The following is a 12,939-nucleotide window of genomic DNA, read 5'->3' as shown; positions in this document are numbered from 1 at the left end:
AAGGGCTGAGTAAAGGTTTACTTTAGAAATCAGGCATTTGGATGAGAGGGTATTTCTACAAGCAGAAGGCCTCTGCATTTTTTTTTTGTCACACACTGCTTATAAAGGAATAATGTATGCTCTCTGAATCTGCATAATATTTAATTTCTGATCAGTTTACAATTTCATGACATTTGCTCTTATTCCTAATTTATTACCTTTCGTAATCATAAGTACATAAAGCAATTTACGAACAAGAGTAGGGCATTCGGCCCATCTCAGCTTATCTGGTTCCTAGTAGCTGATTGATCTCAAAACTTTGTCAAATTGAGTTACCGAATCCAAGTGACTCTGCCTCAACATGACTCGATAGCCCATTCCATGCCCTCGCCACCGTGTGAAAAAGTGTCTCTATCTCCCTATTTATCTCCACTTAATTTACAACTATCTTCTGGTCCTGGAAGCCAAGAGGGTAAAGCATTAGCTGCAGCTGCTGTTTAGTTCCATCAAGTTAGCCCACAGCTCCAAGCAGCACTCGGTACCCACTCTCTTCTTTAATCTACAGAAGATAATGTCACTGACTGAAGGTTGACAGCAACATCACCAGAAGCCAACAGTACAAACGTGTATTACTCAACTCGACAGGGTTAGCAGAAACTGTACAGCGGGGTTGTGCAGCGGGGGTTGTGCAGTGTTAAGCTACAACAAGCTTACTCCTGAGCTACACCTAGATTTCTATTTGGTCACAACAACACTAAAGTGAAGTTTGCAATCAAGGGTCTCAAGATGAATCCCCTGGATCATGAGGGTAGAAACACCATAAGGTAGCATGGGTCATATTCACAAAACAACGACCATAAGTGAACTTCCAAGCAGAAAACAAAACGCTAATGTTACAAAGCCTAAAATAAATAACTCTAGATGTTAATTTAAGCGCTTCTACTGTGTAAATGGCTTTTTGAATAAGCTGATACATTATGATATTTTTGTTCTCATTTAATATGTACTTCATCAAGTGCAGCAGATATGAAACGTTGTGCCCTATATACAGCCATGTTATCACTTAGTAAAAAAATAAATAAAAAGACACTACAGCAGATACCAATCCCTATTATGTAGGACTCCTGTATTGGTTGCCAATAAAACAAAGGATTGATTTTTAGTTTCTACTATCTATTTACTAAGCCTAAGAAGCCTGAGGTCCAGCATACATTAGGGAGTATTCTATGCTAACAGGCAAAATTCCACTGCACATAGCCCTCGAAATATACCTTGTTCTTGCCAATAGTTTTTCTTCAATGTTCTTTAGCCCTGAATACAAATTACAAGTTGTGGACAAAAAGAGGCACTAAATGGCTGTTCCATCTGCAGCAAAGATGAACAGAAGGAGACGTGGTCTTCAGTACATCTCGCTAATGCCACAGTTGTCACAGCCAGCCCACGGCCGTATTGAGCTACAAACACAGACAAGCCAAAGCAACAGGAACACTGCAGTCTGTAATATAAGTCAGAAGCCTGGTAAACAAAACTCTTCAATGAATATCTTTTACTTCTAACTGCTTAAGAAATGTACTTTAAACTTGACATTCGAGGCTGCAGTGTGCTCTACACCTCCACAGAATGAGGGGCCCCACTTATCCGCGACAGTCCAGAATGCAAGAGGCAGCACACAGCTGGAATAAACAAGCCTGTCAGTGACGCACACACCCTGCCGCGGCTTCATGGCTGAGAACTCTAAATCAGAGCCACTACAATATGAACAACATGATGACCACATGGTACATCAACAGTGTGTAGGGAATTCTATAGACATCTGCAAAAATGTAAGCGTGAGATAAAGTTGAGTGGGTGTTTGGACAGACGGACACTGCCTCATACCCCACAATAAACTTATAATGTTAACCCATTAAGATTCAAATCCACTTTTCTTTAAAAAAACACAAGCTGTATTTTTGTCATTTGATACATTACACTTAGACTTCCCTTTTTCAGTTAATGAGGACAATGGCGTTCAATGGGTTAATACCAAGTTTAATGACAAGCTGATAACCAGGGGCCCGATTCATAAAAGTGATTTGCGACAACTCGCAATCACCTCGCAAATAAAACATTGGGTTTCATACAACTTTCGCAGAGCTGCGACATCGCCAATTTTCACCAGAAACCTGCAACAGCCAGAGAGCAGCCATCACAAGCAGCAATTTTCATCACAGATTCTATTAAAAAATATGATGGCGCTCATACAGCTGGCTTATTGTCTATATGGTAGAGAAAGCTGAATGAAAAAAGTATTGAGGGGCCGTCAAATCCTCTTGATGCATATACAAAAGTACCGATTGCCAAGAAGCGAGACAACTAATCTTAGGGTGGTCAAACATATTTTTTGAAACAGAAACATTTGTGTGCCCTGCTGTGAATGAGCACCTGTATATACAGGAAAGGTTTTAATTCTGTTAATATTCAAGCCGTCTGTGTTAGAAGCTGCTATTCAATACCCTGGGTGTACAAACAGCAGTTTCACTTGGGCAAATTGTGATATTGCCGATCGCCTTGCCAGTGGAGATCCTGGTGATGAGATATTGGGAGACAGTTGGCAGTTGGTAAGACAATCTTAATAATAATAATAATAATAATAATAATAATAATAATAATAATAATAATAATAATAATAATAAATTGTATTAACAAGTTGTGTAACAACTATTTATTTATTTTCATTATTGCTTACTGTAGATGGTTTTTCTTCTTTGCGTTTTCTAATCCTCTCTCGATACCAGCAACAGCTACTTTAATTATACCCTCTCAGCCAAATACCTGATTTCAAAAGCAAACCTTTACTCAGCCTTTGCCCTGGAGTTACATGGCTTTGGAGTGCAATATTCTTCCTCCTCATTTGAGGTCTTTCTCCTCGCCCTTCTTTTAATTTAGTTCTCCTTGCTAGCTCTATCAATTTCTCTTATTTCAGGTACCGTTCTCTGCTCCACCCCGAGAGCATTTACTGCATCCCTGATTATCTGACACTTTTTTTTGTCTTCGTTTGTTAAACTTCCAGACAACTTGCCAGATAGAACAGATGTGTGTTGGCCAACCATTTCTATAATTGTATCGATTTCTTCTTTGGAACAATTGCCTTTCTTTTGCACCCTGTCATTGTGTAATTGCCTAATCATTCACTGTGCTTTAAAGTGGATTACCCAGTTACTAGTTTTTTTTTGTTTTTGTTTTTTTTTTAAGCACAGATCACTAAAGAGGGATCGCAAGTGACAGCACTTGCAAAGTGCTTTATGAAACGCACGCAGTGACGACCTCGGCGATCTCACAACCTCACCGTAACCACATCGCAATCGTAGGACTTTCATGAAACAGGCCCCAGGTCTCCGATATACGGAAATACGTGAGGATAATAAACAATGCAAAATGCATAGAAATACTTTAAAAAGAAGCAATATTCTGAGGTAAGACAGGTACTGTACAAATAGGATATCTATGTCACCGCAAAGCCTAACCAAAGCTGTCCAAACAGTAAGATTACTCACTGGCCATATAAAATGCTGGTACAAGCCATCTGTGGGAGAGAGTGGCTCAGTGAGGAGTCATTTCTATATTTCCTGCAGTTATCCACAGTAAATATGCACGGTCATTTTGCAGATTTCACCATGGCTATACTAAGCTGTTACCATAGTTCACCCTGGTTTTCCATGTTTAATAATATGCTTCACCATACCTTGCTGTTCTTTACAATGTTTACCTGTGCTTCACCATGCCTTCACTATGCTTTGTTACACTTTGCTGTGCTTTACTGTGGGAAACTTTCATAAGGGATACTTCAGCTTCTCCACAAACTCTTGCAGGATACACATGAAGGATCTGTTTTTGCCCTTATGAAATAATGTAGAAAATGGTTACATTTAAAAAACAACAACAGTTTGAGGCATGAGGTGGTAGTTTTTTTATTTTCAACCTCATCAAATGAATGTGGCCTGGCTGACTTCTAGCTGAACCTTCACTGTGCTGTCATGAGTTCAGATATTTAACATAACTGGTCCAACTAACGGCACTCAGAACCACTGCAGATATCATAAAAAGGTAAGGGAAAGTAAACATACATTTGTTTTTGTTTTTTTGTTTTTTTAATAAATACAGCACGATTCATAACTCACGCAACAATTTCCATGCCAATTCCACTATGAGAAGCCTATTTTCACAGAATATTGCTAATTCCAATTCTGAACTGCACAAACTGGAGGATGAAATACAAAGAAAAAATGTCTGAAAGAGGCCCTGAGACACACCGTTGGGCCACTAGAGGGTTGATCAATAATGTCAACATTTAAGTAGAACTGCAAACAATGCAAAACAAAAAGTTGTGAAATATGAATGACTCATCCTGTATGCAATTATTAGATAAATAACCTTCTAGATCATTAGCATACATCTTCTGTACAGGGAACTTGCAATGAAGGCTCAGAAGAAACCCTGAAAACGGCTCAAATGGCTGTGCAGAGGGAGTCTGAAACGATACCCTGTATCTCAAGCTGAATCTGTAAGAAAGCTTTCACAAGGAGATGGTTCCTCTGTATGTTATATTTGGTTTTACAGATCAAATTAAAAAGCATTCCTGCCAATACACAACAGAACAAGCATGTTGGCAAATTTAATTTGAGCATGAATGAACTATAAAAGGACTGATTACATGCTTGATTATCATCCATATTTCATGAGGTGAAAGCATTGGTCGATCACGTAAAGCAGATTAGCAGCATTCCAAATCAGAGCAAGACCGTATTATGCTAAACTGATTGTCTCTTTTTCAACACAGCTTCATGTAATCCTTATCAAGTGTGGTCTAACCTGCCATCTATCACAGTGTTGAATGTCTATTTATTTGGGATATGGATTTATCCACAGCAATATACTGCTAACCATCTGTATTTTGAAAAAAAAAAAAAAAAAAAAAACCATCCAACAATATTTACTCAGACTAAAGCAACAACAAAAAAAGGAAAAACTGAACTGTTTGGGATGGCAAAGTTCTACCTAGGGAAATAAAGACCTCCCACTCCTTCTATTCAGTATCAATAGATCTGTGTCAGGGCTTTAGGTCATATATAAAGGCATTGATCTGGACCTGTGCAGGGTTTCAAGTTGTATCTTCCTTTGTACTGTGGACTATCATATACCATTGCCCACGAGAATAACCACAATACCCTGGTTTACAGGCACTGCTGCACCCAAGAGGGGCAATCAATACCCTGGTTTACAGGCCCTGCTGCAACAAAAAGGGGCAATCAATATCCTGGTTTACAGGCCCTGCTCCACCAAAGAGGGGCAATCAATACCCTGGTTTACAGGTACTGCTGCATCCAAGGGGGGCAATCAATACCCTGGTTTACAGGTACTGCTGCATCCAAGAGGGGCAATATAGAGCCCACTAATCAGAAAATGTGAACTCACAGTTCAGTTAGTGTCACCAATTACAGCCTCAAGGTCACAGCAGACTGGGGTTCTGTAAAACAGGGCCTCCCAAACAAGGCTCCATCTCCATTAGGACAAGTGGAAAAAACAAATTAAACATCTTCACTCATTACCAGAAGTCCCCCGATTCCCCTCAGGCTGCAGATCGGGATCAACCATTTAAAGGTTTGACAGGAAATGAACGCAACTGCTTGATCATCCAAGTTAGTGGTTGCATTTTGCCGCCCCTCTTTTCGTCCCCTTTTATGTTCGATCTTTGTGCCTTCTTTTTTCCCACTCATTGTAGTCCATCTTTCACCAGGCGCTCTTTCCTCCTTGTTCATCTTAGGGCCCTCTTTTTTTTCCTCTCTTCTTCTTTCTTCCCCGTCTGTTTCACCTTCCCTGGGTTTTCCGAGAGCAGAGAAGATACACCAGATGAAAGACCGAGCTCCCTCCCACCGGTCTAAGGCAGGTCTTTGTGTGGACTTTCACTTGGGAACGAGCCGACACCAAAATTCGCTCCAAATCTCTCAAGAAAAGAATCTCAGGACCTTCGTCATCCAAGAGGGGCAATATAGAGCCCACTAATCAGAAAATGTGAACTCACAGTTCAGTTAGTGTCACCAATTACAGCCTCAAGGTCACAGCAGACTGGGGTTCTGTAAAACAGGGCCTCCCAAACAAGGCCCCATCTCCATTAGGACAAGTGGAAAAAACAAATTAAACATCTTCACTCATTACCAGAAGTCCCCCGATTCCCCTCAGGCTGCAGATCGGGATCAACCATTTAAAGGTTTGACAGGAAATGAACGCAACTGCTTTTCAATGAAATGACCTTCCCTGAAAACTTTTAATATTTCATTTGAATTCAAACTACCACTGCCTTTCCAAATCTAAATTAAGACTCTTACTTATTGGCACCAGCCCAATGAAGCCGTCTTAATTAAAAGGCAGTCTTCTACGGCCGTTGGCTTTTTTATTTCTGTTTCTTCCCATGAGTTTTACCTGCGTCACTGGGGGCGGTGAAGGTGTAGAAGTCAGAGACGATATTCAACGCATTGCTGTACCCAAAGTGTGAGGTCTCCATCCTCTCGATACGGATCCGCTCATCATCATGCATGCTGTAAAGGGAACACAAACAGAAGATGCGAGGTGGTGAGGTACAATGTTTACGAACAAACAGATTTTATTAAGCTTTTGTTTTCTTGTGGCACAGAGTTGAGAGTGGAAGGCTGATGACATCACATTTGCTTTGCACTTCTCAAGTCCAGTAGAAGCACCACTTAAGCAGTTGGGAATGGAGGTGAACAACGTCAATAAAAAGAAAAGAAAAGCAGAAATCTAGCTCTCTCCAACCATTCATATCTGACAGCTAAATATCTTAAGCACAGCAGTAATTCAATGTGACGTTGCCACAAGAGCAGGAAAGCGTGACAACAGATCACTTCATTTAGTCTGGCTGCATTCAGAATGCCATTCAGACGTTTCTCCATTTGCAAGGACATGTCTGCATTGTGATAGTTCCACTGTTACCAAGATAACAGAGATGAGAGCAGCACCTCCAGCCCTGCTTCGCACAATGGCAGGGAGCAGACGCAAGCAGGAAGAGCTCTCGTCAGCAGATCCCATTTTTCAGCTCCCAGTTCCTGTCCCATTTGTAACCACCCTCTGCAATTCCTTTCACAAAACAACTTGGACGCCATTGAAAACAACCCCTTGAATGGAAACAGCTTCAGGACGAGCCGCTGGCTGGGTGCCTGTCAGCAATTCAAAGAATAGAAAGTGCCTTTCCATTTTAAGAAGTTGAAGTGGAGGCGTCATGCGGAAATGCAGTCTCTTTTGAATAATGGACTGTACTTTCAAAGATTTTACTGCAGTCTCGAGTTGGCTCCTATTTTTTTTAAAGAGGTAAAACACCCGTCAAATTTTACAAATCTAGAACCAAACGAACTAAGTTATAGATTTCAAATTCTCTAAAGGATTCTCAAGGTATTTTGCTATTCATTTTGTAACACTAACATGTGTGATGCAAGACCACCTATTTTCTGCTTATATTTTTCTTACCAAAACTGGGAGATTGAAATGTAGCCAGGAATTGTGACACTCTTAATAAATACAATCTTCAAAATACATTTCATATCGCTTTAAATCTGGTTACAAATATTTTATCTAAAAAATTCAAAATCGGTGAATATTTCTGACCCCCTCAAGGGGCTCTCCCAGTCTATAAGCCGCTGGCATGTATTTTGTCTTGTCCATGACAACCACTGATGTCAACCACGTTTCAGTGTAAAATAGTCTTTAACAAATAAATAAAAGCCAGTGTGTTACAACCCTCAGTTTAGATTGTGCTGTCTTTTTTTCTCTCAACCTGATTGAGCTGGAGAACCCTAAGTGCCAGGAGTGAACAAACTCCATTATTCTAATCTAATAACACCAACTCTGCCAGTGCCACCAACGCTCTGCCTATCTAAATGCAGTGTACATGGATACATTCTCATTGTGCAGCAAGGGGTTTACAGTCAAGGCTGCAGCCATCAGGACTCCTTCCTAACCAGAGTACACTACCTCACTGATTCCTCAGGGGGTTGGCACACTCTTAACAAAACACTAGGGCCTGCTGCTTTGAAAACCAACCCTTTATCTGGGTGTCAAAAACTAATTGTGCCCCCTCAACATGGGCTGAAAGCAACTCTGGTTTCCAACAGCAAGAGAGCAATCATTATAAAATGTGCAGACCAGGCTTGTTTTCCTGACTGCTGTGTAGGTCCCTCTTTTCTTATAGGTTATTTGTTCATTTCATTCCAGCAACAGAAAGCAGGTAGCCGGTCTGACCGAGGCTGAAATGGAGTGAATCATGACAAAGGCATTGTCCACTATTACTGTTGAATGCACAGGACTGGAGAGTACCAGTGTCCAATTTCATCAGAGAGAAACCACAGTGTTTGGGCGATTACCGTTCAACTGGACCAAATATTGTGTTTACTCTATTTCCTGTTGATGATCCACCCATCTTTATTGAGCACTGGGCAGCATAGTGTTGCACACGACAGGACAGGTTTCTGAGGGGAGCTGTTTGGATAACACAAGTGTTTGTGAAATCATAGTTCAGGTAACACAGGTTTTACTGTACCTAACAAGCCCCATTTTAAGACAGCGCACTAAAATGTTTCTCAGTGAGTAACATTCCGGTTACTCTGATATTAATAAACCCTTCAGGAATGAACCAAGGGAGCCACAAGTGAAGCAAAGAGTCTTCACAAGTGGCATGTGCAGTAGCTGCAGCTTTAATTAGAAGGCAGCATAGCAACAACATAGCGGTTGCTATGCGGACACTTTAGCTCACCTATGAGGTTTAGGTTGAGGTTTATAGAAAAGCTCCAAAAAATATACAATCTATTTTACAAAACATTTAAAAAATGTATTAAATACAATATGAAGTGAAGCACCACAGTAAAAGTGTAGCAAAGTGTAATAAATAACAGTGAAAGCATGGTAAAGAGTAGGAAAGCATTGTAATGTAAAGCATATCAATAAACATGGTAAACTATGGTAAATGCATAGTATAGCCATGGGGGAAAAAAAGCATGGTACCACTGCAAAAATAGATTATTAAAACAGATTTATCAAGGATGGGGCTCTCGAGTGGCACATCCAGTAAAGGCACTCCACGTGGAGTGCAGGATGCACCCCATAGCCTGCACATCACCAGTTCAAGTCCAGGCTATTCCACTGCTGAACCAGGGACAAGAGCTCCCAAGGGGCAGTGCACAATTGGCCAAGCATCACATCAAAACAAAGCTTGCATCTCTGTAAGTTAAAATGAATAATTTTTTTTAGTTAATAATTAACCAGTAAAAATTGTATGTGTCAATTAGTGTTAAACAACCCTTTCAAGCTTGGACTAAACAGGCACATCACTGCAGAACGAATACAGTTTGAAATCCATCAAACAGTTCAGGACTGACGTTAAAGAAACCAACCTAGAAAGAAGGGCTTCATATCAGACTGCATTATATTTAGAAAAACAGGTTTGAAAAAACACTCTGAAACAACAACGCAAGAGTTAAAGCTTTGGGTAAAATGAAGACCACATTTGGGGGTTAAGAGTGAAAAATAACACTGGAGCCAAAGAAGGGGTGAGATCCAAAACTCCAATACGCTTTTTTTTGGGACTAAAAAATAAAGAAAGGGGGTGGGGGTAAACAGTGGACACCTCCATGGACTGCAGCGGCTGCTAATTTTAGTGAATGGAAATGCAATTTTGGCAGAAGAACAACATCAAAGTCTCTAGTGACCTTACTGCTTACCAAAGGGCACTTTAATCCTGTTTTGTGGTAGAGAGACTTAAAAAAAAAAAGGAACTGGAGGTGTGTAACCAGCTGGCACGAAACACGAAGCCGGAGATAAAAGCCACATCCACAGCAGAACAGTGCAAAACTTGCCTTTGCTACAAAGTTCTTTGAAAACGGATTTCGAACCCAAGCAAAATGCTACAATTAATTTGCGGAGACAAATGATCCACTGTCACATCTTTAACTTCCCGGACCGACATTCCAAAATCCATGACAGAAGACAGTGTCGGGAACATAGTCACATCATCTGTCATCACACAGCTACTCCAAAGCAAGCTTTTCAGAAAAGCTCTGTACTTTTTCAATGCGATGGCCGAGGGAGAGAGGGCTTAGGTCCGCCAGGGTGTCCTCGGCTCATCACACACCAGCGATCCCTGTGGTCTGGCTGGGCGCCTGCGGGCTTGCCTGTAAGCTGCCCAGAGCTGTGTTGTCCTCTGACACTGTAGCTCGGAGGTGGCTGCATGGTGGGCATGCAGAGTGAACTTGTTATAGGGGAATCAGTTTTAAATCTTCAAGACCAGACCCCACTGTTGCAATGTGGTTTCTGCTGAGGTGCTGTGTGTCTGCATGACTCCCTCTAGTATGGCAGACAGGTACCATCTGTAATAAACCTGCTCATCTGCTCCAAGTCCAGATTCCCTCTCCAGCTTCTGCTAGTCATTCATTTTATACTACGGGAGACGAAGGCTGAATCAGCAAGGCACAGAAAACCACCCAATAGTTTCAATAAGACACTTGTCTATCTGACAACACACAGCAGACATGACACTGATAAACCTGTGCAGGAGACAACACAGATCAAAACTGTAGTTATTAAAGTCTTATTAAACTCCCCTGCAGCTACACATCTCTTCTCTTACACACACATGGAAATATAGATGGGAGCATACCCCCTGAAATAGAACGAAACCGTTGTCCTATTTACTGACACTGTATGGTCACTGAAATCTCTCATTATTATTATTATTATTATTATTATTATTATTATTATTATTATTTATTATTATGCATTTTTTAAGAGTAGAAGATGAATCCATAAACAATCTCAAGGTCAAACAAAGAGTTAATGGGGGGGAGCATGGCACAGTATATTCTTCGACTGCATTATGTAAGGATTTGAATTTCCCCTCAAGGTCCAACACTGCGCACTAGTCAACCAGGTTTCTCCCTGCACAGGGATTATGCATTGTTCAATTACAATGATCCCAATTATGCCATTGGTGGAGATAGTATTGTATCACACACGATTATCTGCCTTTGCAAGTCCAGGTCGTCCATGCATTGCAGACAGGGCTCTTATGAGCACAGGGCCCTGGTGTTCACACAGTGTCTGCACTGACTAAACCGTATGTGGAAGACACCAGACCTGCCAGCTCGAGGAAACAGAAGAGTGCCTCCTTCCATTCAAGTCCTAAAACAACAGCACTCGCACTGGGGAGCCTGTCAGTGTTAAAATCAACAGCACTCGCACTGGGGAGCCTGTCTGTGTTAAAATCAACAGCACTCGCACTGGGGAGCCTGTCAGTGTTAAAATCAACAGCACTCGCACTGGGGCGCCTGTCTGTGTTAAAATCAACAGCACTCGCACTGGGGTGCCTGTCAGTGTTAAAATCAACAGCACTCGCACTGGGGCGCCTGTCAGTGTTAAAATCAACAGCACTCGCACTGGGGCGCCTGTCAGTGTTAAAATCAACAGCACTCGCACTGGGGCGCCTGTCTGTGTTAAAATCAACAGCACTCGCACTGGGGCGCCTGTCAGTGTTAAAATCAACAGCACTCGCACTCCTTAAATAAAATAAATGCAACATGTCTTTTAATATTCAGGAAAATAAAATGAAAATTGGCTAACTTATATACAAGAAGTTTCTCAGTGATAAATGCTAATCGTACTGATGTAAAGGCACTGCAGACCCACTCCCAAACATCCACAGCAAGGCAGCCATCACCTTCACTACTACTCAGCATGCATCCAAACCAAGTGAAACGTATTGTTTAAAACGAATCAACACCTCTTCAGCTGGTCTTGAGCTGCGCCCGAGAGAAAGCAAGAGCAGTGACACTGGTTGACCACGCTGGAACACAACCCTTGCTTCGTATTTCTCTTTACAGAAGCGGGTATTAGTATTCTTTAGTGAATCCTGCATGCACCTGCGCACTCAATGCTGTGTAACTGCAGCACTAGCTGCAAGAACCAAGTCTATTAGACAACAACAGAATCTAACAAGGTTCACTTGCTGCTTGCCACAGTGCAATGAGAACGCAAGTGCTAGTGTAATGGTGTAACTAGATAGATAGATAGATAGATAGCTAGATAGATAGATAGATAGAAAGAGAGAGAGAGAGAGAGAGAGAGAGAGAGAGAGAGAGAGAGAGAGAGAGAGAGAGAGAGAGAGAGAGAGAGAACCGCTCATCCAATTGTGATGAAACTTGGTATTCTTTCGCACTAGTTACTAAGAGCATCTGAACCTGGATTATACAGAGTTGTATTTACATGCCATTACAAAAGATATAGGTCATGGGGAGTTACTTTTTCATGACACTGAAATGTGTCAATAGTTTAAAGTTTAAATGTTTACTGAGTATTCAAAAAATGATATTTACAGCAAAAAGTATATGAAAATACCGTAACGTTAACGGTTTGATTGAGTATATTTTTGTACACGTGTAAAATGGTGCTAATTGCTTGGAGTTTGCGAGCTGGCTGAAAATAGAAAAGTGCCATGCCTCTTTTGTGACGCCCTGGCCTTGGAGAGACAAAGCACACATGCATTTTTCATTTCCTGCTTTCTATAGAAAACAGAACAAATAGCTATTCACATCCTCATCAGCACTCGCTACCTAGACAACTAAAAAAGTGAATTACCGAGCAACAAAAGCATCCGTTAGGAAGGGAGCAAACACACTCTTCAGAGACTTCTGAATCGAGGGCAAGGGAGCACTTGACACCACGGCTGAACCGGAAACACATCCAAATAAACCCCTAGGGACTCGTGCTCGTAACTGCCTTTAAGCATTTATATGCATGGTATTCAATAAATCTATTCATTAATGTGTTGATTTCAAGACAAGAAACACTGTCCTCCCCTCGTGTTTACAACCGAGTACCAAACAATGACAATTAACTTTCTCATGGAGTGTATTAAAAGCCAGT

General features: G+C 41.2%; 1 protein-coding gene across 1 annotated transcript in view; it reads right to left on the bottom strand.

Moving 5' to 3' along the window:
* The window catches only part of LOC121303907 (DNA mismatch repair protein Msh3-like), a 69,084-nt gene that overhangs the window by 43,138 nt on the left and 13,007 nt on the right, over nt 1-12,939 (bottom strand). Inside the window, exon 8 of the mRNA XM_041234802.1 lies at nt 6,439-6,554. Within this exon, the coding sequence (XP_041090736.1) occupies nt 6,439-6,554 (116 nt within the window). The remainder of the gene's footprint in view (nt 1-6,438; nt 6,555-12,939) is intronic.

Source organism: Polyodon spathula, chromosome 1, assembly GCF_017654505.1.
Source record: "Polyodon spathula isolate WHYD16114869_AA chromosome 1, ASM1765450v1, whole genome shotgun sequence".
In the NCBI taxonomy this organism is placed as follows: Eukaryota; Metazoa; Chordata; class Actinopteri; order Acipenseriformes; family Polyodontidae; genus Polyodon; species Polyodon spathula.
This window is presented reverse-complemented; position numbering and strand designations above follow the sequence as displayed.